Source organism: Alexandromys fortis, unplaced genomic scaffold, assembly GCF_014885135.2.
Source record: "Alexandromys fortis isolate MF-2015 unplaced genomic scaffold, M_Fortis_MF-2015_v1.1 scaffold_21, whole genome shotgun sequence".
NCBI lineage: Eukaryota > Metazoa > Chordata > Mammalia > Rodentia > Cricetidae > Alexandromys > Alexandromys fortis.
In genome coordinates, this window is record NW_026067905.1 from 14,204,442 (window position 1) to 14,230,959 (window position 26,518).

Here is a 26,518-nt window from a genome sequence, read left to right on the forward strand (position 1 = left end):
AATACCCACCAATACCATTTTCTCTATGAAGCCTATCCTGGATACATCATTTAAATTCCAACCCACTCCAGCTCCCACCCGCTCGGCCTTGCTGACTTGGACATAGCTTGTATTGTCCTATTCTCCAGGCAGTGGCCTCGACTCCCCGAGGCCCTGTGCACACCCTATTCCTTTTTCTCAGGTAAGCACTAATCACATTGTCACATTAGACTCAGTTAACGGTTTTGTTCTTGGTCCTGGTGCTAGCACAATATTCATTATAAACGTATCAAGCCAGTAAATGCCTGGATGGATGAGTGAATGCTTTCCTTTGTGTACAAAAAGCTGATGGAAGATTGAGAAGATTAGCTAGCGAGGCTCGTAAAGCCTACATGGTGCTTGACTCAAAAGGAGTTAGTTTGTGAATCATATCACAAGGGAGGGCTTTTTGCCATAGAGCATCCATGTCATCTATAGTTCTATAGATTACAGACACCCCAGTGGTTTCTCCACAGGAAAAAGCAAGGTAAAATGTGGCTAGAGGATGCGGTATTCTTTGACTTTATTACAGGTCTTTCTTACACTGGCTAGCAGAGGCCTCTTCATGTCTCACCTCTTAGAATCACGCTGCCTGGCTGTCAAGAGGCCCTGGAACACTGGCACCTTTGAGGGTGTCAATTTACTTAAGAAATTTTCATATCACATCTAATGAGGAGCCTGGTCTTAGGGATTGAAGTTTAGGTTGACTATGTAGGTGGAAGGAAGAATGGCCTTCATCTGGTTCTATGCTTCCTTTGTCCCTTCGTGTGTCCCTTGTTTCCTGCCTTTGTTTTATTTATTTGTTTATTTTTGAGACAGATTCTCGCATAGCCCAGACTAGTTTCAAACTCAATATATAGTCAAAGGTGCCTTGAATTCCTCCTCTACCTCTCAAGGGCTGGAATTGTAGAAAGTCTCCACCACTCCTGGCTTGGTTATATATTTCTAGCCAAGGAAATTCTTTTACAGAAATCAATATACATTATTTTTATAATTGATCAGGGCATTTCTTATATTTAAATTTGCAAATCAGAAAACAGTTTTCCCTACAGGTCAGTTGTGTAGGAGAAAGGAGGGCCCGCTTGTTCATCCTGGCCGCCAGGTTAGCTTAGCCTTAAAATAACCACACAGAAATTATATTCATTAAATCACTGCTTGGCCCATTATCTCTAACTTCTTATTGGCTAAGTCTTACATCTTAATTTAATACATTTCTATTAATCTGTGTATGGCCATGTGGCAGTGGCTTACCAGCAAAGATTCGGCATGTCTTACTCCTACAGCAGCTCCATGGCAGCTCTCTGACTTTGCCCCTCTTCCTCCCAGCATTCAGTTCTGTCTTCCCCACCTACCTAAGTTCTGCCCTATCAACAGGCCAAGGCAGTTTCTTTATTCATTAATCAAGAAAAGCAACACACAGAAGAGACTCCCACATCACAGTTGTTTTAATTTGAGAATTTGATATAAAGAGTTATCCTAATTGCGAGATACTTTTATATAAGACCATGACAAAGAAGGTGAGGAGTTTAGCAATAGTTAAAGGGTGGTGTGAAGACCCTGGCAGCTGGAGATGAAGGTAGATGGTGAGCCTAGGGGCCAGGAAAGGAGATGAGAGGGGACCCAGACCCATTCTGTCCATTCACTCCTGGTTTCATCCCAGAACAGAGCAGTCACCTGTTGACAGGATGACAAGGGACAACCTGCTCCCCCTTTACCCACTCCTGAGTGGATAGTTCCAGAGCTTCTTTTTTGATCATCCTATACAATGTTGCCTGGGGAAGCCTGGAACTCTCCTGCATAGCCAACATTATACCGAGCTTTGACAGAAAGTGCCCCTAGCCATCACAGTCCTGTGTGTGCCTGCATAGACATGGAAAGCCAGGTTTGCAGGAGGGTAGGTAGAACCAAGCAGCAGCACACATAAATATGCTACACGCATGTACCATACTAGCCGTTTAGCCAAGATGTAGGGCCATTTGAATTCCCATCCTCTTTCAAAAGTCAGCTTTCCAAGGAACACCGAGTGAGGAATAAGATCTTGAAATCTGCACATAGTATTATGAGCAGTGTGACATGGCTAAGTTACAATGCCCTGTTGTCCTGTTTATTAAGTATCTATGGTGAAAGCAGCCGCTTCATTGGGCGTGATGTTGACCAAGACTTTCTGGTCCTGTGTAAATGTTCTAAAACTGAAAACAAGTTCTCACTAGCAGCACGCCCAGCATGGTGCCACAGCTGATAGCAAGGCATTCAGGGTCAGCCAGATCTGGATGGACGGCCTTGAGTGCTTGGATTCCGGGAAACTGCTTTCCCCCTTTAGAGTCTCAGTTTGTCCATTTGTAAAGCTGAATTAATAATAATACATGTCTCTCCGGATTTTTTTCCAATAATCAAATAAAAATGTAAAAGATCTGTGCAAGACTCGTGAAAATGCAGTAAGCAGCATAAGGTAAAAACTTAATAAATTTTGAGTACTTTTTAGTAATGGTGATGGTGGTGTTTCTGCTTGACAGAAAGTCCTTTTATAAAGAACCCAATTGCAGTGCTCACTTCTCCCACTAAAACTTCTCATTTGTCCAATCCAGCTTGATCCAATTTCAGATGAGTTAGTTGCCTATTATCCTAAGGATTGTTAGAGCTAAAACTCAAACTTCAACTATTTAATGAAAGAACAAAACCCCAATGTTTATGCCTAGCGATTAACCACAGCCAAGAAACGTAGATTAGAGTTAGAGGATTTGCTTCCTGGTGTGACCAAAAGAATTAAATGGTTCCATAGGCCGTGGAGCCTTTAAAGGCTTGGATCTGAGGTGCGGAATGTGGGAGCTTCTTCAGCTAATATGCTTTGGGGTGAACGTAACGGAAAGCCTCGCTCAAATCGGCTTTGGGCTTCAGGCTGTACTGACTTGCATATTTCTAGTGGTCTACAGCGGGCTGGCTCCCAGAGAGAACGAATGTGGTGGCTCCCTTGTCGTACCCTGTCACTTAGACTTTAGTCCTCTTCTTCTCCACATGCTAGCTTCATTTTCAGGCGGTGGGCTGGCAGAAGCCATTCTGTGCAGGGCTCTGTCCAGGGCAGGGAGGTGACTTATCGTAAATATTATGGTGTCTTTTGTTGACCTTTGAATAGGTCACATGTCCTGTTCTAATTACCCTCTAGCAAAGCAGCAAGCAGCAAGACCTTACCTGGCTTAGTCTGATTAGATCCCACTACAGAGATGGAGTCTCGCCCTGAACTGTACAGACATTCACAGTTGTGGGGATGGAAGGGACCAGGATCTGTTTCCACTGCAGCCTCTCAACTTTTGGAAGAGCCCAGACATATCTTATTTGGAAGTAACTGTTGATCTGGGTCTGACTATGATTTTTTTTTGCGTCATGTGGCATAGCTTCAGGGGATGGGCTACATTGTATATTGGAGCCAGTAATGTCATACGGTGCACATTAACCTAACCAAAACCAAAAACCAAAAGCAACCCCCTAACAAACCAAAAATCAAAAAGCAAAGCAAAGGTCATATTATCCCTTGAAATGTGGAATCTCTTCTCAATGAATTCTTTGGTTTGCAAAGCAGGTCGATTATGATATTGTGATTAGTGGTGATGTGGCATTTTGTGACATAGCAGATGACCAGGAAAAAGAACCAGGATGGAAGCGAGCAGTGGGAAGTAGGGTGTGGTGAATAAAAGACTCCAGAAGCACTTTGAGACGGGATATATGTCTGGAGGTGGGTGTGTTCCCTCCATTTCCACCAGCTCCCAAGTGTGCCCTAGTTTATTATTTGACAGCCTATTTGTAACTTCTGTGTGCTGGTCTCAGCTGAGAATGTGGCTAGCTCCAGGCTGGGTTGGGAGACTGGCCACACATCTGGTACTGAGCTGGAGCATCCTACTGGGCTAACAGGTGGAATAGAGCTCAACATCTGGAAGAGATGGCTGCCATCTCAAGTTCACAGCTGGCTAATATGCAAGACACAGGAGATCTCAATTGCCCATGGTTGAGACTTGTTTTTTCTTTTTTCAGTAGTGATACATACAATCTCTCCAAATTCAAGTTATGTTCACTATATCAGTTAGCATTGCATTCCTATCAGAAAAATACCCCAGCTAGTTAACTTCAAAAGAGGAAAGATTCGTGTTGGCTCATAGTTTTGAAAACTTCAGTCCATGGATGCTTGGCTCACAGTTTTGGAGGCTTTGGTCCATGGATGCTTGGCTCACAATTTTGGAGGCTTCAGGCCATGGATGCTTGGCTGACAGTTTTGGAGGTTTCAGCCATGGATGCTTGGTTCATGTTTTGAAGATTTTAGCCATGGATGGTTGGTCCTGCTGCTTCTAGGCTGGTGAGAGGCAGCATATCATGGCAGGAACACATTTGTGGAGGAAGCTACTCATTTCCTGTGGAGGGGAAGTGAAGGTGTTCCCAGTATTCCCTTTCTCCAAATAGGCCTTATCTCTTTAGGATTCTGACACCTGGAATGGACTGGAGGCCAAACCTTTGTAATACGGCCTTTGGGGGGACATTTAGGACTGCTTATGTGCTTGGAAGTCCATGTCTGTGATGTGATCCTGTTAGGGAGATTGGAGAGGCCTGCACAAACAGTATGGCATAGCTTTACTGCAGAAGTGACCCATTCCTTATGGAAAAGCTCCCCTGAGAAACCATCCCACATGACCTTGGTCTGTGTAGTAGAAGGGACGTTATCGAGGTCTGACATGGAGTCTCAGTGCTCCTGGGACAGAAAGTGGAGAAGCTGCTGAGAAGGGTTGGCAGATATTGGGTTCCCTTGTGAGAGCCCGAGACAGCTGTGAATTTGCATGTGGGCGGCTGAACCCTCTGCCTCCGGTGATTCTGTTCTCTCTCCCCCTTCTCTCTCCTCATGCTTTCTTTTCACATTTACCATGGGTCTATAAGTGCTGGATGCTGGTGCCATGGTGACGGATAAAGCAAGCGTGGTCTTTACTTAAGGCTAGTGGGAGGGGTAGTCAACCATCAGAGGACCTGCAGGGGGATGTCAACGAGGAGAGCCACCTTCTGCGTAATTGATCAGGACCTAACAGTGTTTTAGATCTCCAAGGTCTTGTTTTTCCAATCATAGGCTCTTCTACAGTATTGGTTGGTTATCACGGCATTTAGTTCCCTTTCCCCCCTCATACTCTTGAAAGGATGTTTATCAATAAATAACACATTATGATGTGTCCATTTTCAGCAATGAATTTCAGCTTGGAAATCTGTAATCTAAAAGTCTGGAAACCAAAATAGTAGAAAAATCCAAAAAATTTAAGCACTGTCATGATGTCACAAGTGAGAGATTATGTAGCATGAAACCTTGCTTTATGAACATGGTTATTTAAAAGTATTATAGAAATTTGCCTTGAGCTTATGGATACAGATATTCACAAATCAAATGAATTTTGTGCTCAGTCAAACTTTTGGCTCCTATCCCCAAGATGCCTCAGTGTGTACACGCAAATACTTCATGTCCAACTCGAAAGCCTCTGAGCTATTTTTGCTCCAAGCATTTTAGATAAGGGAGACTTAGCCTAGGGTTTCTTCTGTCTGGGAAGAATTGTATTTGATTGTATTTGTATTTGCTTTCATAACCATGTCATGATGAAGACAGTAATAAGCCAGCCATAGTGGCCTGGGTCTGTAATCCTGGCACTTGGGTCCCAGCTGAGGCAGAAGAATCACTTTAAGAACTAGTTCAGTCCTGGCTACATAGCAAGATCTCACTTTTTAAAAAAGTATTAAGAGAGTGACATTGAGCTTTCAAATGCTTATTCATATCTCCCCTCTTTCCTTGGCATGCAGGTAGGCCACACTTCTGTTCTTCTGTGGTTGAGCAGTCAGGTGACTGAGTGCTGACTTGTGGGGTGCAAGAGAAATGACACAGCTGCACCCTTGCATGGAACTCCCCCAGCAGTTCTCAAGTGCTTTTTGTTTCTATCTGTCACACACACACACACACACACACACACACACACACACAGAGAGAGAGAGAGAGAGAGAGAGAGAGAGAGAGAAATAGAAAGAGAATAAAAGCAAAAACAATACACCTCAATGGAACACTCTGAAACCCTAAGCTCAAGTGTGGCTGCTAATTTTGTCAATAAAGATTTATAGAAATACAGCCCATGCATTGCCTGTGGCAATGTCTTCCACACTGAGAGGCTAGTGAGTGGTGGCAACCAGGGTCTCATGACCCTGTCCAGTTTAAAACTGTCCAGTTATAAAAAGAACACCGGGCTCAGCTCTGGTCTAGAGGATGACAGAGGCACTGGATGACAAGAACGGGGTCCCTGAATGACTGACTATGAGAGTCAGAGACTTGTCTCTTCCCATCCTCCAAGGCCAACTAGCTTGCACCGTTAGCTATTACAGAGAAGCCAGCCTTTCCTGTTGTCTTCTGCATAAGTCGTTTAGCGTACTAAAGAGATACCTAATGTTTACTGGACATTTATATGTATTCCCGTGTGGAGTTTCGACAGTTGTCTGTGTGTGGAGGCCGGAGGACAACCTCCAGTGTCATCCTTCAGGAAACCTTGGCTTTTGGAGGCAGGGTCTCTTGCTGTAGTGCAGGTTCTCTCGCTGGCTTCTTGAAGCAGGTGAGAAATGGACTTAGAGAAGAGAGTGGCCAAAGGTTGCTTGACTGACAAGTGTCACGACTGCAGCTCAGACCAGAGCCTAGGGCCGCAGCCTGTGGCCTCCTTCCACTCCTCCATGGAGGCTCAGGCAGACTTCATGAACACTCCAGATTTGAAGCAGAGTGTTTGCCTTGGATGTTGGTTTATATTCAAAATGCACCAGCCTGTCAAATTGCTGTTGGACATTAGCCCATCCTTGAACAGTCACCATAACAACATGGACATATGGAGGAGAATGTGTATTGGGAAAAAAAATAACTGATTCTAGCCCAGGGAAAGATGGAGCTTTGCAGGAAGTTGGGGGTGGGTCAAGAAGGCCCCTGGGTGTGTTTTGTTAGGTTCATCTCACAAGATGAATTGGGAATGGTTTAGCGGCATGGTGTCTCTTTTGGACTTTTAATGCCCCAGTTCATTCCGGGGAACATGACTTACCAACATAGCTCAGCCTCTCAGGACGGCATGGTGCTGTAGTGTAGTGTGTGAAGCCATGGTTTCTAGTGGAAAGGAAAGACTGTTGAAAACACAGGACTGGGGGACGACTTAGAGAATAAATACTTGCTGCGTGACCATGAGGGCTTGAATTTGGATCCCCAGAACGTACATAAACTGGTTTATAGCGTGCAGTCTATCCCTCTTATCGTGAGATGGGAGGTGGAGACAAAAAAATAACCAGAAGCTTGTAGGCTGGCTAGGCTGGCGTACGCAGCAGTGGGCAACAAAGAAACCCATCTCGAGCAAGCGGGAAGACATGGACAAGCAAGCTTGTCCTCTGATGTCCGCATGTGCAATGGCATCTGTTCCCCCAAACACACACGCTCATAACACACACGCTCATAACACACACACACACACACACACACACACACACACACACACACACTTTAAAAAGAAACAAAAAAAGAAAAGAAAATGCAGTTTCCTGAGTCCACCCAAGAGACACTTCATAAGCATTCCTGGAGGTGGCTGCACTTTAAGCCAGTGACACGGATGGCTGAAAACCATGGTCTTAGGTATGACAAGCAAAAATAATGCTAACATTGTACTCCACCTTTTGTGGTCAGGTAGCAAGGTGGCTCAGATAAGAAAAATCCTAAGATGAAATGTTGTTTATACATTAGGAAAGTCTCTTCTCTGGTCAGGTGGCTGAGTCATTCTCCCCTCCCTCCCTCCCTCCCTCCCTCCCTCCCTCCCTCCCTCCCTCCCTGCAGAGCAGGAAGCAATCAGCTATGTCAGCTGTCCTCTCAGGAGTGACATTTTAGAATGACTCTGAGCTTGTTGTCTTACAGTGTCATAGCAAACCGTCAGACACCAGGTCGTGGACTCCTCCTCCCACTCCTCCACAGAGACTCAGGCAGGCCGAGGAGCACACCTGTGAGTCTAATTTCTAATAGTTGAGAACTGAGACCCCTTTGTCCTCTTCCTGTCCACAAAAGACGGAGGGTACAGAGTCAGGATAGTTTAGAGCCATCTTGTGGATGTCTTTGAGCTCACTGCTTATCCTGTAGTGAGCAAGTCTGATTTCTGTCCACTGTCTCCCAGGAGTGGTACTTGGCTCAGTGGTGTTGCAGGAGGTCCTTCTGCTCCTCCAGCCTATAGTCGCTGAGAGACCACGCCCCAAGCGACTATAGGCTGGAGGAGTGGAAGGACCTCCCACAACACAGTATACAGTGGAGATGTCTTCCTCATTACAGAACTCAGGACTTTTAGGGTACGAAGACAATTTTCAGAAGAATGTAATTTCTCGACTTCCTAGCATATCCACTTCTCACAAAGTAGTTGAAGGACAAACACACTCTAAAGGAGTCAGAAAGTGAGTGGCAGTGGATGGGACTGGAATAACCATGAGCCTAAGGGGAGATGGATGAATGTCTTCAACATGGTGGGCCCACCTGCCTGAGAGGCACCAATAAGTCAAGAGAATGCATGTTACTGCTGTTATTACTTCTAGGGCCATCACAGATGCATCAGGACTAATGAAGCCTCTAGAGTAGATACAAAAGGGAAATGGTACAAAGGATATACTATTATTGTTTTATAGATGAAGATTTTGACTATTCTTCTGGATGGATATCAAGCCAAGCAAGGCTATAGTCATTGGCCTAATATCTTTGTGGTACAGGATGCTTAGTAAGGAATGGGGTAGGGAGGAGAATACTCCCTATCCTACTACCACGACACACCCTTATTAGCAGAAGAGACTTTCTGGAGCTTCTGGGTTGCACTAACCACTTTTCCTCACAGCTACAGATAGATAGATAGATAGATAGATAGATAGATAGATAGATAGATAGATAGATAGATAGATATTGCCAGCTAGCCAAATCGAGCAGGAAAGAATAAGAAGAAAGGAGACTTAAATGAGCAGAAGAGGGCCTCCAAGCAGCCACTAGCTCCTGCTCAGGCCAGTATCTCTGAGCAGCAGTGTATCCTCTTCCCATTAGGGTGCTGTGGTTAGGACCACATATGGCAGATTAGCTTCTCACATGCTCTGCCCACGGTGGATTCTGTTCCGGGTCTCCATTTATCCCACTTATGGGCTCGGATTGAATGACAGTGATGGAGCCCAAAAGATACAAGATACAGTGGAACTGTCAATACATAAAAAACTTTATGCATACTGTGTGTGTGTGTGTGCTTTGTGCCTTTTAGTTTTTTTTTTTTTATTTTTAGCCATATGTAAGTTTGCCACATGTGTGTTTTCCCATAGAAAAAGGGGCCATAAAAAGGCATCAGAGCTCCTGGAACTGGAATTATGGGTAGTTATGAGCTTCTAGACTCAGGTTCTGGGAACTGAACTCTGGGTCTCTACAAGAGAAGCAAGCATTCTTAATTGCTGAGCCATTCCTCCACTCCCTCCGCCCTGTGTTTTGAGATAGGGTCACTCACTGAATTCAGAGATTACCAGTTTGTCTACACTGGCTGGCCAGCAAGCCCCAGGCCTTCTCCCATCTCTACTTCTCCAGTCTTATGATTATAGGTACGTACACTGTGTTCTGGTTTGTATCAAGGTGCTGGGGATCCAAAGTCAGGTTTTTGTTCTGGTCCCACAGACACTTTACCAACTGAACCATCTCTTTAGCCCCCAAATAAAGCTTTATTAGAACACGGTCTTGACCATTTATTTCTTTACATGTTGCTAGGTTGCTTTTTGTGCTCTAACAGCAGAGTTTGAGTAGTTGCACCAGAGATTGCAAGACCTGCAAAGCCTCAAATGCTTTGCCAATGTCTGCTTTAGAAAGTCCACACTGACGTTTAACTGCCTCTTGTGAAGTGATACAGGTCACTTTCACATCAGTCTCTTTTCTGTTGCTGTGATAGAACACCACGGCCATGGCAAGGTGTAAAATAAAGAGTTTGTTTGGACTCGCGGTTCCAGAGGATGAGAATCCATCACGGCAGAGTTGATAGCAGCTGGAGCTGGAAGGCGAGAGGAGTCTCAGTAGGAAAACAAAGTACTCTTGGGTCGGCCCCATGTCAAATAGTAGATGGCTGGCAGAAAACAAACTCAACAGTGTTGCTGGAGGTTCTTTGTCTTATAATGTTAAAGGGGGGCTTCTTCCTTCCTTCCTTCCTTCCTTCCTTCCTTCCTTCCTTCCTTCCTTCCTTCCTTCCTTCCTTCCCTCCCTCCCTCCCTCCCTCTCTCTCTCCCTCCTTTACCTTACCTTACAGGTCCTTTGTATACATATTATAGCTTCAGGTTTTATGTTTTTATGGGATTCCTGTGTGTGCAAATATGTGTGTGTGTGTGTGTGTGTGTCTGTCTATATGTATTTCTTGTTGTTTTTTTTTTTTTCCTTTGGCTCTCTTTCTTGTTTGGTTGTTTGGTCCTATTCCAGTTTGTGTGTCCTTGTTTTATCTACTGTATTATTATTCCTTAGATGCCTGCTTGTGACTCTGTGTGGGAGGGAATCTGGAGGAGCAGGAGAGGAGAAACTATGATCAGAATATATTATCTGAAAAAAATCTATTTTTTTAAAGAAAAAATAGTTTACATCTTTTTTTTTTGTTTGTTTGCTTTTCAAGATGGGGTTTCTTTGTGTAGTTCTGGCTGTCCTGGAACTTGCTCTGTAGACTAGGCTGGCCTTGGGGTTCTGCCTGCCTGTGCCTCCTGAGTATTGGGATTAAAATGTGTGTGCCACCACTGCCGGGTAAGGGTTTCTGTCTTGAACCGCAAACACAAAACAGAGGGCAGCTTTGAAATGACAGATGTCTTTTAAACTCTCAAAGCCTATCTCCAGTGATGTACTTCCAACAGAGTCACACCTCTAAACCTCCCAAAGAGAGCCATCAATTTGTGACCAAGAATTCAAATACCCGAGACTGCGAGGGTAATTTCTCATTAAAACTGTCATGACTTCTATTCACAATTCAATGCATTACACAGCCCCACTCAACCAACAGAAGCCAAAAGGTGCTTCCTACTGTGTTCTTGTGGGCCAGGGACAACAAGAATACTGGGGAAACAGCTGCAATGGCCACCTGAGCGGTTATTCTGTGTTGAACTCAGTACCAGGTGGGGATATAAACAAGATAGAATTCTTCATTTCAAGAAACTCAAGGAAAGACAGCATTTGGGAGTGGGGGTGGGGAGGGCTAAGAATAGGTTAGAGTTAGATGCCCTTCCCTAGAAGATGCAGATTGTCTCTTATGAATTGTTAGATAGGGAAGATATTCTCTGAGCGTGACAATAGCAAGAGCAGGGCACTGGCCACCTTGGCAGCGGTGGGGGCGACAGATTCCCTTGAAGCACTTTATATCAATAATAGAAGGGTTGCTTAACAGGAATTCTTAAGGGAAAGATGAGATAATTTCTTGTTTTGATATTTGTAAATTGATTTTGTTGAAGCCAGAGCTCTATCGTGCATATTATTACTGTTGTAATTCTGGCAAAGATGTGATTCAGATTGGCAAAGTGTCTGGGAAAGGGAAATCCAGGAAGGATGGGGGCAGGTTGGGAGACAGAGACGCAGAGCCAGCTCCTGGCCTCTGGTTGCCCTGGGAGAGCTAGTGGCCTGGGAGGCTCGGCTACAATGGGCTCAAAGAGGGGGAGGAGACTGCAGACCAGAGTCCAAGAATACTTGGAGTTGCTGGAGGTGCTAAAGCCTGGCGAGGGAGTGGGAGCTGTCAGGGGAGGGGCGCAGGCATGTGCACGGTGGGGGAGAGACATTTAAACATTGTCGGAATGAAGGATAAATTTAAAACCCATCAAATGGAGTTGAGACAGAACGACAACGTGAGGAACATGAGTCACTCTTTTCAGGGACCCACCCAACTGGTGGCAGGATTTGAAATGCATTTTCTCCTTCATTTCCCTTCTTCATTAGGCTCAGCCTGGACCCTTCCCTCACCCCACTGACTTCACTCAATCCTGGTGACCAGATGTGTAGTGCTGACCAGTGCTCAACTCAGCTCCCGGAAGGCTTGGGTATCATGTCTGGAAAGATGAGTCCAGATGATAGGGAAGAAAGGGAGGCAAGCAAAGGAGCTGCCTCGGAGCCTGTTCTTTTGGGAAGTGCGGCTCTATGTTTTTGTTCACATCAGGTTTTCTCTTATATGCATCAACTGTCAAGTGGGCTTTTCCTGTGACTGCTATGTTATGTAGTGATGAGGTGATGGGCGTGGCATTTTTGGATTCTGCTTCATGGAGCACAAGCATTATGGTCAATATGCTAAAAACCAAAATAGGAGCTCAGGGTTGAAACTGAGTCTGTTCCCAGCTCTGGCATATGGGCAGTGGGATCCTGGGTGGGTATGACCCTGGAGGGTCTCTCTACCCCTAGGACCTTATCGTTCTCATCTCTAAAATAATATGGTTGAACATTAAAATTCATAATCGTTCACATTCTTTACTTTTCTGGTTTATAGTCTGATTTTTCAGTTCCTGTTGGGGAAGGCAAAAGACAGCTCGAGGGCAAGTGTGTGTAGCATTCTGAAAGAATGCTTTCCCCGGGTCCCAGTGTGTAATGGTGCCTCATTCCACACTAGATGAATGGTTGGATGCCTAGATTTCTCTGAGCACACAGTGAATGTCAGTTCTTAGCATCAAAGGGGTATGTATATACAACACTTGTGGTTGCTAGGATATGGCTGGGTATACGCTTGGGGAAAGATGGTAAAAGTTCAGGAATTGGGCTCTTGGCTGAAAGGTAGATAGCAATATCTTGAGGTGGAAAGCTGGTAGATAGTCCTCTCAGGCCCGAAGGACTATCAGGACCTCAGACTTAGAAAAGATATATTTCCCACATCCCTTGGGTTCCTTGACTCCTCCTGTGTGCATAATGTCATCATTTACCTATGAACTTTTCTGTCCCCATCTCCTGTCCTCAGCTCCTTTCCCTGGGGTAAGCCTATCCATCCATACCTAGCTTCAGGGTCCTGTCCTCTACACAGCACTCTTGACGACCCCAGATACATAAGGTAGTCCTCCTTGGAGCACCAACAGACATCAGGCCTACATCAGACTATGTGACAACAACCAGTGTTCCTCCTGTGTCCTCATGGGTATGATGGGGACTATACCAAACTCATGTTGGGATGCATGGTACCCGGCACTGGGCTTGGCATATGATAAGCACTCTATCTGAAGTGAATCTGGCACTATTCCTCCTGGTGTGGAAAACGAGAATTCAGCTTTGGGGGAGTCATTGGAGCATCTGGATCCATACCTGTTCCCTGGGTCTTGAGGTGGATGCATGCATCAAAAGAGGGCATGCCCACTAGACACAGGACATGCCCACTTTGTGGCTGGCCTGGGGAGGCATGCAGCAGCAGGTGGCCAGGACTGCAGAAGAGCTGGGAATAGGGGTGAGGAAGATTCTTTGAGTTCAACCACTTTACTGTCTACCTGAGATTCTTCTTACAGTTCTGGGCAGTGGCGGTGAGCCACAGATCCCAGCCCCATAATCGGGGGGAAACGTTGCTCTGTACTGTGTACTGTGTTGCTAGACAGTAGTGTACAACAACTTAGGCTTCAAGTGTTATTTGGCTCCCAGAACTTCCTCCTTACAGTGAGTTTATAGGGAGGTAGTCCAGTGGTGAGTGGGGGTGGGTGGGATGACTGCATTGTAATCAAGGAACATCTGTCTTCTGCACTAGATTTGAGTCTCATGGTAAGAATGAAGCCTGTTTTGCTTAAACTCTGCTACCCAGTGAGCCTGGTACCCAGACTAGTCTACAGTCGATACTACTGATCTTAGCATCTTTTACCAAGTTCTGCTTATGTGCCAGTTTATTGGCCAGGCCTGGGAAGCAGCCCCTAGCCTTGGAGGGTGGTGTCATTAATCTCTCTCTTCTCTATTTCCCTGTGCCCATGATCCTTCCCCCCTCCTCCTCCCCATCCTTTGTCTCTGCCCACCCTTTCCCTGGCAGAGCAATGTTCTGTGATGGTGCCCGAGATGCGTGGACTGAGCCCAGGCCGAAGGCTGCCCGAGCCTGCCCTGTGCCCGGCTACGGGAGGGAGCCCTGAGCCTGGGGCTGCTGGCCGGCGTCGCCACGTCCTGGCCCTGCCCGAGGAGGAGGCATGGCGGCCACAGCAGTGTGCCCTGCTCGAGGCCGATGCCTCCGACGAGGTGGGCATGCTGCCCGCTTCCCCACGCTCTGCGATGGCCGGCTTCGACAACTTCTTCCCGGTGCAGGAGGGCGAGGGCCCGGGCTGGGAGGGCAGCTCCATGCTGGATGCAGGCTCCAGCACCTTCCTCCCTGTGAGCCCGGAGGTCATGAAGCGGAGGCGTGGGGGCCTCATCGAGCAGCGGGACATCATCAAGGCCCACGAGGCACACAAGATGCAGAGCACCCCGCAGGCCCGACGAAAGGAGTGGGAGTGAGTATGGCAAGTGGGTGGGCCCTGGGGGCCGGGTGGACCAGTGGTTGGGGAAGACCGGCCGGCCGGGCCGAGGCATTCATCTCTGCATCCATTAACCTAGAAGTAGGTCCCTCCCAATGAGGTCCCTGTGGTCAGCCAGCCAGTGATCTTGTAGGCTACTCTGAATGTCATTGGGTCTGTCAAATAGAGGTCAATCAAACTTGGCCTTCTTCTGCCCAAGAAACTTGTTTAAGCTCCTAGGAAGAAGAAACTGGGTTTAACTCTGTAAGTCATGGAGGACGGATGGCATCTTGAACTGCCTGTGCCATGCTCCCTTCAGGAATTGAAGGGCCTGCCCTTTCTGCCTCCATCCTCAGACAATCGTATTTGGGGCAAGTCTCTCCTCAGAGGGCAGGGAAGGAGAATTCCCAAGCTGTGTGGCCACCTATGGCTTCCCCTTGCCTTTTCTCTGTGTAGGACAGAGGGTTTCTGCTCTGATGTAGGCTGACTTGCAGACTGCTTGAGAATTTAGCTTGTTTGTGTTTTACTATTTCCAGGAGTCATGACTTAAAGGAAGGCAGTACTCCATATAATTTTCAACCATCTCAATTTTATAGCCCCATGTAAGGACTTAGTGTTGCTCTTTAAATCAGTTTATTGTGCACGTTTGCATGTCCTGTGATTTTACGTCTTTTTGCTGCCTGTGATGGTAGAAGTATTAAATGCCAAGCGACCAGAAATGTTTGTTTTCAAGGGCAGCATCCGTGTTGGAATTTACTTGCCTGACTTTCATAAGTTAGATGGGTGGTGTAGCTGTGAGTTTGGGTGTGTGCATGGGTAGCCTGGATACCCTCTCTATTTCATGTGGATATGATTATTTATTAGTTTGTTCATCCGTTTATTAGCCCTGATATGTGATGAGCTCCCGAGAGGCAGGAGCTGAGTGTGGCCAAAGTGTAATGAATGGCATCATTCATCTTTCCAGTTCTGGTAGTCTTTAAAACCTGTAAGTCTTTAGGTACAGGAAACACATGGCACTCCTCACTGAGACTCTGAGGTAGGTACAGTTATATCCATATTTAGCTAATAATCCCAGGGACATGACTTTCTCAGGCCTCTTGATAATAACTATATTGTTATTGCCATTCAGTATTGATAAGGGATTTGCACCCTGCCAGGCTGGCTCTAGAATTCCTGGTTTTTACCCAGAAGGCATGGTGCTTTTCATTCCCATAGTGTTTCTGGTCTCAGTGGGCTATGTCTTAGCCAGCCAACCAGTGTGAGGGCTGAGGGACTGAGGGCTCAAGGTGACCTTAGAAAGTCTTGGAAACTCAGTTTGGAAACTAAGGAAGAAGAAGCAGGTAGCTAAGACAGTTGGTACATGTTCATATTCATGAAGATCATGCTATATCATGGAAGCTGAAGCAGAAGGTGTTTCAAGTTCTAGGTGAGCCTGGCTGTATAAAAAGATCAGCCAGGGCTACATAGCGGGACCCTATCTCAATCAAGGACCCCTACATAGGAGAAGTATTTTATTCTGTGTCTCTGTCATACCTTTATAAAATGACTCTGAAAAAACTCAAGGAAGTTTATGGAGCAAAAACGTTGTTCATGTCACCCAAGGGCTATCTTGTGTCCTAATGTGAGAATCCCTACAATACTCAATGTAAAATTAGCTCCACTGTGAACTAGCAATGTGTAAAGACTTGGATGTATTTCACCAAGCTCACCCTTGTTAATGCGGAGGATATCAGGATCTAGTCCCAGACACCGACCTGGTGGGGAAGTGGGAACTGCTTCCAGCTAAGCAGGTACGCTAGGAGGTGAAACAGGGAAGTGGCCCTGTGACTGGGGATGCCAGTCTTTAGGAACAAAACCCTGGAGGAGCAGCCGGCAAAGGGGGTGAGGAGAGCTGACTGAGGAGGAAGAGGTGAAGCAGTGAGAACAGACTGCTTTCAGAAGGAAGGCGGCGTTTTTACAGGATGTGCTGGGGTCCAAGAGGGTGAGAATGGAGGTGTACGGGGGTTCAAGAAGGTAAGGACGGGGGTGTGCAGGGGTCCAAAAAGACGAGGATTGGGGTGTGCGGAAGTCCAAGAAGGTGAGGATGGAGGTATGCGGGGGTCCAAGAAGGTGAGGACAGAGGTGTGCTGTGGTCCAAGAAGGTGAGGACGGAGGTGTGCGGGGGTCCAAGAAGGTGAGAACAGAGGTGTGCGGGGGGGTTCAAGAAGGTGAGGATTAGGGTGTGCGGGGGTTCAAGAAGGTGAAGATGGAGGTGTGCAGGGGTCTGAGAAGATGAGGATGGAGGTATGCTATGGTCCAAGAAGATGAGGACAGAGGTTTGCTGGGGTCCAAGAAGGTGAGGATGGAGGTGTGCTGTGGTCCAAGAAGATGAGGACAGAGGTGTGCTAGGGTCCAAGAAGGTGAGGATGGAGGAAGAGCCATTGGTTTTGGAACATAATCTTAAAAGGACCATTTTCAGAAGGGTGGTGGAAGAAATCTGATTAGAGTTGGTTAATTGTGAGAAAATGGAAGTGACGGAGTCAGTGATGTCATCCATCCGTGTCCCCTCAGCACTCGGCTCTGTCATCTGCTTGGAGACGTCGGTGTTTAATACCACTGTGATTCCACACTCTGCCCCCACAGATTCTCTCTTTTAAGGCCTCAGGGTGATTCTGACCCCTCTCAAACTCTCCAAACCTAAATATTGCACTGTCTAGAGCAGTGTTTCTCAACCTTCCTAATGCTGCAACCCTCAACCATAGCATTATCTTCATTGCTAATTTTGCCACTGTTATAAATCATAATGTAAATATCGGATATGCAGGATGGCTGATATGTGACCCCAAGGGAGTTGCAACCCACAAGTTCAGAGCCACTGGTCTAGAACTTGTATTTTAACATCAGAAAAGTCCTCTAACCTTTTCTTCTTCTTTCTGCTTTCTTTCCCTTCCTACCCCCTCTCTTCCCTCTAGTTCTTTTTTTTCAGAATCTTGTTATGTAGCCCTGGCTGGCCTCAAGTTCTCCATCTTTCTGCCTCTGCCTTCTAGTGTGGAGATTACAGGTATTCACCAACCATGTGTCATTCCAGAATCCTACCTGTTCCCCCAGATTACAGCCATCTACAGGGTGCCAGTCAGTCCTTTCGCTCCACGAAGATTTTAATTCCATTGCTGCCTCTTTCTCCAGTACCTCCTTCTTCACACTCTTCCCATGCAGCTCTAGTGATTCTTGTGTCTGTTCCTGGGCCCCGGGCTCTTGGTTCCTTTGCTCCTTATTCCCAGTGACTTTGCCTCACGCCACCCTGCTTTCACAGCTTTGCATCTTTGTCATAATTCACAGCTCCTCTGCCTCTGTTTCAAGTGTCCTTGCCTCTGGTCACTACCTCCTTTCTGTCCAGTAAACTCCCTTCTGTACTCAGTTCCTTAGATTCTTTAGTCTCACTGCATCCGCAGCCAAACAATGATGCTATTACTTTTTTTTTTTGCTACCCTTATCTTTAATCTTGTGTTTGCTTCTCCCATTCTATCAAATTAAATCTTATTGTAGGAATAAAATATTTCCCAGAGGAAAATGATGAGCTTTTACTTGAGATCTTATCCTACCCTTTCCATTCGTTCTCCCATTGGTTCTGAAGCAGTCATTAGCCTAGGTAAAGAATGCTCGCTGCCTTCCAAGCTGCTGTCGAGTCTGTCTCAGGCCTCACCATTGTCTTTTCACTTCCTAGTGTTCGGCCTCCTCCTTCTTGGCCCCCTCTGTTACTTCCTCATGCTGGTCTTGCAGATCTTTAACTGCACCTTTATCCTACTGACCACATCCATGTGCACTGGGACATCTGAACACTTCTAGAAATGACTCTCACAGCCATGCTGACTGTGGTCATAAACACAACTACCACCTCAAGTCAGTCTTTGCACTCGCTCTGAAGTCTCTCTACCATTGTACTTGCACACTCATTCCTAAACTCCTGTGGAGAGGGTCTCATTCTTGAACCCCAATATCTCCTTCAGTCCACTTGGGGGGATATCAGAGGTGCATTCCTACTTCAATCAGAAGGGCACGCGCCATCTTTCCCTCCCACATGGCCAGATCTGTATCTGCCCCTGAACCAGCGTTTTCCCTTCTGCTACTGTGTGCTGACTGCTCTTCAAGGTCCTCCGGGGCGTCTCATGCCTGGGAAGAGAAAGTTGAGCCCTCTTGTCTGCTTCCTCTGTTTCTCATGCTTGTACTTAAAATTCCCCCTCTGAACTCATTTAAATTCAACAAGACCTTCATTCTCACTTTGGGTTACTGTGGCCTCCCCGTGACAATGCAATGGATGGCCTTCTATGTCCAGTTATTTTTGGGTAGCAGGGGCAGTGACGATTCTGCTTGGCTACTGCTTCTGCCTCTTACTGTTTCTTCCATGGCTATCATGAAACCCCAGTGGCTCCCCCTTCCTCGCTGTTGCCTGACCTCTCTTACTAGTCTTCTTTTCTCCTTCTCCATCCCTGAACATTCTGAGTACCTGTTCCCTTCCCACCCATGTTTATTTCCTAATGCTCACCCAACCCCGGACCCTAAGCTCCCATCTCTCACACCTTTGTATGGCCAAGACATTTCCCCTGAGTTTTAGAAACACTCTACTCACTTCTTAGCACCTTTGCCTGTTTGTCTTTAAGCAACTTAGATTTAACACATCCAACACCTAAACAATGTTTTTCTCTCAGGTCGACCTTTCCCGAGGCCTTCCTTCTTCAGCAAACGGTACCTATGACCTGTGGGTACTGTGACCAGGAATGATGAAGTCATTCCTACTTTTTACACCAGCACCCAGCTCTTGCCAGTCCCCCCTTGACTCTCCTTGCAAAATGTAGAGACTCACCTTTTTTTCCATCTGTTCTGCTACCAGCTCCTTGATCTAAGCCACCGTTTATTTCTGTTCAAGGACCGTGATTATGTATGACCTCCATTGTTGGCAATTTAGTAGGAAATTTGTCATGGCTACAGCTTGTCAGTAGAATAACAAAACTGCTGTTAGAAGAGAGGGGGGGGGAGACAGACAGCCATGGTCTTTACTAGGAGACTTGTACTGTTCTAGAATCATCCAAATGTGAATTCATTCACCCTGTGTCACCTGAACAAAACTGTCCTTGTTATTTTGTCAGTTTTGTGACATTTTGACAAAATCCTAAAGAGAAATTAACTTACAGCATGAAAAATTTATTTTTAGTTCAGGTTTTAGAGGTTTTGGTCCAGGATCTCTTGGTCCATTTGCTCCTCAGTCTGTGGCAGCTCTATGCATCCTGGTGGAGGCTCCTGGGGGAGGGAAGCTGATCACTCCACAGGGCTTGAGAGGAGGAAAAGCTCATGTGTACGGCACAAACAATGAAGTGTGATTCTGTGGATAGACTAATCCACCCTTGAGGTCAGAGCTGTCAAGATCCAGTGTCCACCCGAAGGCTTACCTCTGGACTCTGCTCCATTGGAGCCTTCAACATGAGAGCCTTCGGTGCTGGGGCACAGAAAAGCAAAACCATAGGAATTATTCTTTCTGCTCTTCCAGCAAGAGCACAGAGTACTTAGGTACTTTGTCTGAGGGGATTAGTTTGGTCACCCCTTCAGCAGCCTCCCTATCTCCATCCCTACTTGCTAGAGTCTTTTTCCTACTTGGTAGCTAACATCACCGACTCTGTCAACTTAGATTTTAAGAGGAGTTGGGAAGGCATGCATGGTCTTTAACCAAGTGTCAAGGTAGCCCTCAGCTCAGAACCCTATGGTGGCTTCCTGTCTGCACACACACAATAGCCCTTCATATGACCTGTGGGGGCCTGTATAATCTCTCCTTCCTGCCTGTTACCCCTGTTCCCTGTCCTCCACAGAGATGGTTCTGACCCCCTTTCCCAGTGTCCTCCCTGACCTCTGCTCTAATTACTCCTGAACCTCGTTATTCCTCAAAGATGCCCAGATCATCTCACCTTAGCCTTAGCGGGGCCTTTTTACTGACGATGCTCTTCCTCCATTTACCTTCATCCTCCCCCACTGCCTAGAGGGACACTAACTCTTCCTGTATGCAACAGCATCTCCTCCATCATCGCTGACTTCTGTGTTGCCTTGTTTGTCATTTTAGTTCTTGCTTCCCCAGCACACAGACATATACATTTTCTACTAGAGTAGAAGCAGACTCTGTCTTATCTTTCGGTTTGAGCACAGTGTCTGCCCTGTGGTTGGCCGAATAGCCGAATTTCCTAGCCAGTCATGCTGTGTGTGATTGTGTAGGTTGTTGACTCAATCTGAACAGTCAGTCAAGGAGGTGAGACATCTTCGTCCTTGCCCTTTTCGGGGCTTCTAGAACCCCAGGTCTTCTGCCCTCTGTTCTGTAAACAGCATCCTGCAGGTTCTCTCTCAGGTAGGGATTTGCTGCCAGTTTCCTGCCCCTCCCTCAGCTCTGCTCCTCCTGGGGCCTTGTCCATAACCCACATATCTGACAGTGCACCCCCCCACACACAGGCAGACAGATACACACATGCACAGACAGACAGATAGGTAGACACACAAACACACACAGACAGACAGACAAGCAGGCAGACACACACACATGCACAGACACAGCACACACACACACACACACACACACACACGCACACCATTACAAATCCCTCTCTTTGGCACCAAGTCAGGACTCTGGTGATGCAGGAAGCAGACTAGAAACCAACCTGGGATTTCCCCTGTGTTGTTGCCTACAGTGGGGTGTGCCAACTGCTGGTGAGGGAAGGATTGCTGAGGAGGAGGCTCCCCAGAGTGCCAGGCTGTTTCCCCAGAAAGCACTCCGGGCGTGTTCTAGCGGCAGCAGCTTCGTCTGCTTTCCCACCAAACAGGTTACTGCGTACAGAATGTTATTTCCCAAAGAACTTGCTAAGAGCTTTCCTCAAGTTTGCTGTGGGGGTTAGGAGGAGCTTAGGTTAAGACTCCTTATAGAGTAAGGTTTACAATTTTAACCTAGTAGAGCAAGAGCAGAATTTTACTAATGAAATTCTTTAATATAATTCCCTCCAGCTTACACAACGTTTTCACGTGTACTATTCATCTGATTTTCACAATGAACCTATAGACTAGCTGTTATGATTCCTGATCTACTGGAGATCGAGAGATAGTGTCAGGCCAGAAGCCTGTCTTAATAATGGCTGCTGCCACTGATTGAGCCCTGGCTATGTGCTAGGTGCCTTGCTTGTATTATTTATACTGTTGGAAATAATAGGTCCTATTATACGGAACAGAAACATTTCATACGGGACTATTATTACATATAGGCTTGGAAGGAAGGAAATTATGTGTACCTCTAAAGTCTGCGTAGGCTGGCGTGCCTTACTCTGTGAAGAGGGAAGCGGCATTTCCATAATCACAGTGCTTATCAGACTGTATTGTAATTGCCTGTTTACATGTCTGCGTCCCCCTCTAGCCTGTGTGCAGAGAAGTCTGTCTGCTCTCCACTGCGCTCCATCTCTCCGCACAGTACCCTGCACACGATACACGTTGAATAAATGGCTGTGAAGTGAGAATAAAAAGCAATGCTGATTTACACACTGGGGAACGAAGGCTGCCAGAGGCCGAGTGGCTTGCCCTGTGTGACCAGGTTGGGATTCACACCGCATTCACTGGCTGCGCCGTCCTTGCTTGTTCCCCTAAGGCATTTTCTCTGCCTTAGTGTCCCCTGCAGTGGCTAGTCTAGCGGTGGGTGGGTGATAGGAGTCCAGTTCATACTCGAGTTATTATGGGGTTGCTTATAGACTGTGGGACCTTGGGCAGTGGGACCCCTGGTGGGATTTAATACTTACCTGGCAGTTGTAACTTTGGAACACTTTTGTTAGATCACATAGAGCAATGTTCATAAGTCCTGGGATTGATCAGGGCTTCTTTGCCTGGAGTCATGGGTGACATCAACCAGGACCACATATTTACTTGACGTGTGTGTTTGTGTGTCAGTTATATGTGGCATATTCATACAGGTGTGTGTGTGTGTGCGCGCGCGCGTGCGTGCGTGCGTGTGTGTGTGTGTGTGTGTGTATCCCCTTACCCATCCCTTTGGACCATGGTTTCTCTAGAACTAGAGAATGTTTCTATCACAGCAGACAGATCCAGTTAGGGAGACACAGCTTCCCATGCCAGAGGACATCCTGTACCCCTAGTCCTGACTTTCACACCCTGCCCCATCTGGTCTGTGTCTGAGCACCCCCTTGCCCCTGTCACCCCCTCTCTCTATTCCTGGCCACTGGCCTGCGTACATGCCCAGACTGAGTCTGATTATGTTTCTTCCCTGGATATTCCCATCCAGAATGTTCTTGCTTTCAATCCACAGGGTCCACAATGCTTGTCATTCAGACCTTGGATGCCTCCTGAGAAAGGTTGCCCTCATTATACAGTCTATAATAGAGTCCTGGCCATGGTGTTCTGTGGCCTCCTGCAGCTGCCTGTCCCCTCTTATAAGAGTGTCAGAGCCACAGGGAGAGGTTGTTACTGCCTGGTCCCTGTGCACTCCAGGGTCAAGAACAACACCCATATTTGGTGTTTGCGCATGGAAGAATTCTCTGTGAAGTGTTGGTGTGGTGAACACTTTGACCTAGGCTTTTGTCAGCCCCAGCCATGCTGTCAAGACCTGTCCAGGAAGCTCAGGATCCCAGGGGTTCTAGCTGTGGAGCAGGATAGCCCTGTGGAGCTCATGGGCCACAAAGCCAGGCTGGTACAGTACAAGTTGTATGGCACCTTCCCCCTCCTTGCCTCTGTTCGATCTTGACTGACTGTCTTCCTTGACTTTGATCAGATGCTTTTGCCCTTCCAAGCCTCAGTTTCCTCCTTTGTTAGATTGCAGTTGAGTGCAGAGGTGTGTCTGAACAGCCACAGAGAGACAGTATGTGCCATGTGTCTGCCACTTGGCCTTTTCCCCCAGTGCCTGGTTCCCCCCAGTGCCTGGTTCCCCCCAGTTCCCAGTTCCCCCCAGTGCCCGGTTCCCCCCAGTGCCTGGTTTCCCCCAGTGCCTGGTTTCCCCCAGTGCCTGGTTTCCCCCAGTGCCTGGTTTCCCCCAGTGCCTGGTTCCCCCAGTGCCTGGTCCCTCAGTGCCCGGTTCCCCCCAGTGCCCGGTTCCCCCCAGTGCCCTCACTGCCAGGGCCCTTGGCTCACCGTTATCTGCCTTGGGCATCTGAGGGGCTCTGAAGCAGAGACTGGCTCAGTTAGCTGGGATCTCAGCGACACGCGGGTGAGTGGGTGTGGAAATACACAGTTCCTGGCACAAGAAGGCTGTGAACACAGATCAGCATTCAGCGTCAACATCATCCAGACCTCATCATAGACGAGGAAGATGGGCAGTGGGGAATCTAAAAGGCTGGGTGACTACTTCACTTGGACCGTTTGTCCATGCGCATAGACCCAGTAAGCGATGCACCACTCCCGAATTCCCGCTCCACTTCTGTCTCATCTGTCCTATGGTACTGATGGGGAGAGGGCTGATGAGGACGGGGGCAGCCAGATGGGGAGGAAGGCCAATCAAACATTCAAATAGCATCCTCACAAACGTTTACACTGTAGTCGACAGTACAGCATTCTGTAGGAGACAGATATCTCTGCCTGAGGGCCTTCTGGTTGAATTTTAAAGACCATTAAGCCTTTTTCCCCCTGGCCTTCTTGAAAAGCAGCCTTCCCTATTCAGATCTAGAGGCACGTGCTGCCACCTGCTGGCAAAGTAGGGCACAGCTTGACTTAGTTCTTTGAATAGTACTATCTATGGAAATTATTGCAGGAGAAAAATTTATTTAGTTGAGTAAAGATGCTCTTGTTGAATGATCTGATATTTTAGTTCCATTCCAAATTGTGTTCTTCAGGAGGAGAGGAGGTCTGAAGGTCGCTCGGGTACACACCGATCCCTACAGCTAGCCCTTGGCTAAGTACAATCGTTTGGATGGCAGATTGGCCCTGAAGGCTCCTGAGCTTGCATATTAGCTCAAATATTAGCCATTCTGGACTCTTGGAGTTGTAGTATAACATGCCCGCCGAAAGCAAGGCAGGTGCGGATGGCACATTGGCCCTGAAGGCTCCTGAGCTTGCATATTAGCTCAAATATTAGCCATTCTGGACTCTTGGAGTTGTAGTATAACATGCCCGCCGAAAGCAAGGCAGATGCCGACGGAACATAGGCCCTGAAGGCTCCTGAGCTTGCATATTAGCTCAAATATTAGCCATTCTGGACTCTTGGAGTTGTAGTATAACATGCCCGCCGAAAGCAAGGCAGATGCCGACGGAACATGGAAACCGTGAGCCTTCAACACACACTGCCATCTCCAGACAGCAACACACTTGAGAGCCGGCAGCCAGGAGACCTGGAGCATATGTCCTGCTTTCTCAGGATTCTGAGCAGACCAGGAAGTCACAGAGAATCTAGGGAACCAGGGCCCCCCAGGAACTGACAGTTTGAGTGAGTCCTAGGGATTTGCTTTTCAAATGGGCCCTCAGGGCACTGGGAGGCTGGTGAAGGCTTGAGGACCCGAGTCAGATCCCTGCCTGGCCCTCAGATGAATGCTGAGCACCTGTGTGCCTATGATCTCAGTGCTGGGGAGGCAGAGACAGGCATGTCCCAAGGCTCACTGCTCAGCCAACTTTGTCAAATGAATGAGCTTTGGCTTCAGTGAGAGACCTTATCTCAAAAACAAAAACAAAAACAAAAACACAGAGAGCAACCGAGGGGGACATCTGATGGTCTGCTATCCACATGCATGCAATATACATGACTCACACATGAACACACACACAGGTACACACACAGAGACACAGGCACACAAGCACTTTGGGCAGTTTCAGCACACACCCTTCAATTTCTTTCCTTGTTCTAGAAGGATTCAGAACAAGAGCCCATCTGTGTGACTGCTCTCCAGTGACTTCTCTTTTCTTGGCTTTTCTACCATCCTATCTTTCATAGTCTAGAAAATTCTGTCTATGGCAGAGTGAGGAAATGAACTGGATGATGCCCGTAGCAGCACAGCTCTGATCACAGTGGTGAATCTGTCCTTGGACAAAGCCCCCCTGCCACCACACACACACACACACACACACACACACACACACACACACACACGTACCCCGTACCCTTCTGGCTAAGCAGGCCTTCTGCCTTGCTAGAAACACAAATATCCCGGAACTGTGGCTCACACGTACAGTCTCAGCATTCCGGAAGCTGAGGCAGAAGGATCTTGGGCTTGAGACCAATCTGGCCTACATAGTCTGACCTGTCTTAAAAAACGCACACAGAAAGAAAAGAAATTTCACCACCAAGCAGCAGTTTGTATGCCTAGCCTTCCTGCTTCTGCGGGTGGGGTGCCGGGTGGAATGGGGTAAGCAGGTGTCTTTGTCTTGCCCTGAGCACTGTGCCAGGAGCCAGCACTGCGTTAGATCCGCTGCCCAGACTTGAAAAAAGGACGGGGAAAGGAGTCTGCACCCACAGCTCGTGCTCAAAGTCCTGTCTGCCTCCCTCATTCTGTCTATTTTGGTTCCTGGTACATTCTTCTCCTACATCTCTCTTATCTCTGCCATGCCTGTTTGGACATAACTGAATGTCTTCAGATCAATTGGCCTTTGAATATGTGAAGATTCTATCCCCAGTCACCTTTTTGGGAGCAAAGAGTGGTGAAAGCAACAGCCTCTCCTGATAGCTGTACAATAGGTTGTACTTTCCCTAGAGTTTTTTTTACTTCTATGGTGCCCTCTAGTGGTTATTTCTGTGCATTGCAGTCATAGTCTGGGAAGCTTTCCATTCTCATCTGAAAGAGCTTTGGCTGCCTGTGAATCAAAGATGAGGACATCTTCTCTTAGATGTGACAGGACACATTGGGACAAAAAAGAAACAGTGCTAAGGAGGCGAATGGCGCTGCGGGAATCTGTGATGGGCGTCAGAGTGGAAAACGGTGCTGAAAACAAACCCTCCTCTAACAGGGTTGCTAACCACACAGTTCCAGCACTGAGGTGCACTGAGACCATTGACACCACCATCTCCCAGCATCCTCTGAGAAGCTGAAGTGCAGCCACTTGTTGACCT

The 26,518-nt window shown here is 47.2% G+C and overlaps 1 protein-coding gene across 7 annotated transcripts in view; it reads left to right on the forward strand.

Moving 5' to 3' along the window:
• Cacna1e (calcium voltage-gated channel subunit alpha1 E) overlaps positions 1 to 26,518 on the forward strand; it is a 425,171-nt gene that overhangs the window by 32,649 nt on the left and 366,004 nt on the right. For all 7 annotated transcript variants that reach the window (XR_007590547.1, XR_007590546.1, XM_050135146.1 and 4 more), the window contains exon 2: positions 14,034 to 14,484. Coding sequence is in view for 5 of the 7 variants with exons in the window: in XM_050135146.1 (XP_049991103.1) it covers positions 14,048 to 14,484 (437 nt within the window). In the remaining 2 variants the exon portion in view is untranslated. The remainder of the gene's footprint in view (positions 1 to 14,033; positions 14,485 to 26,518) is intronic.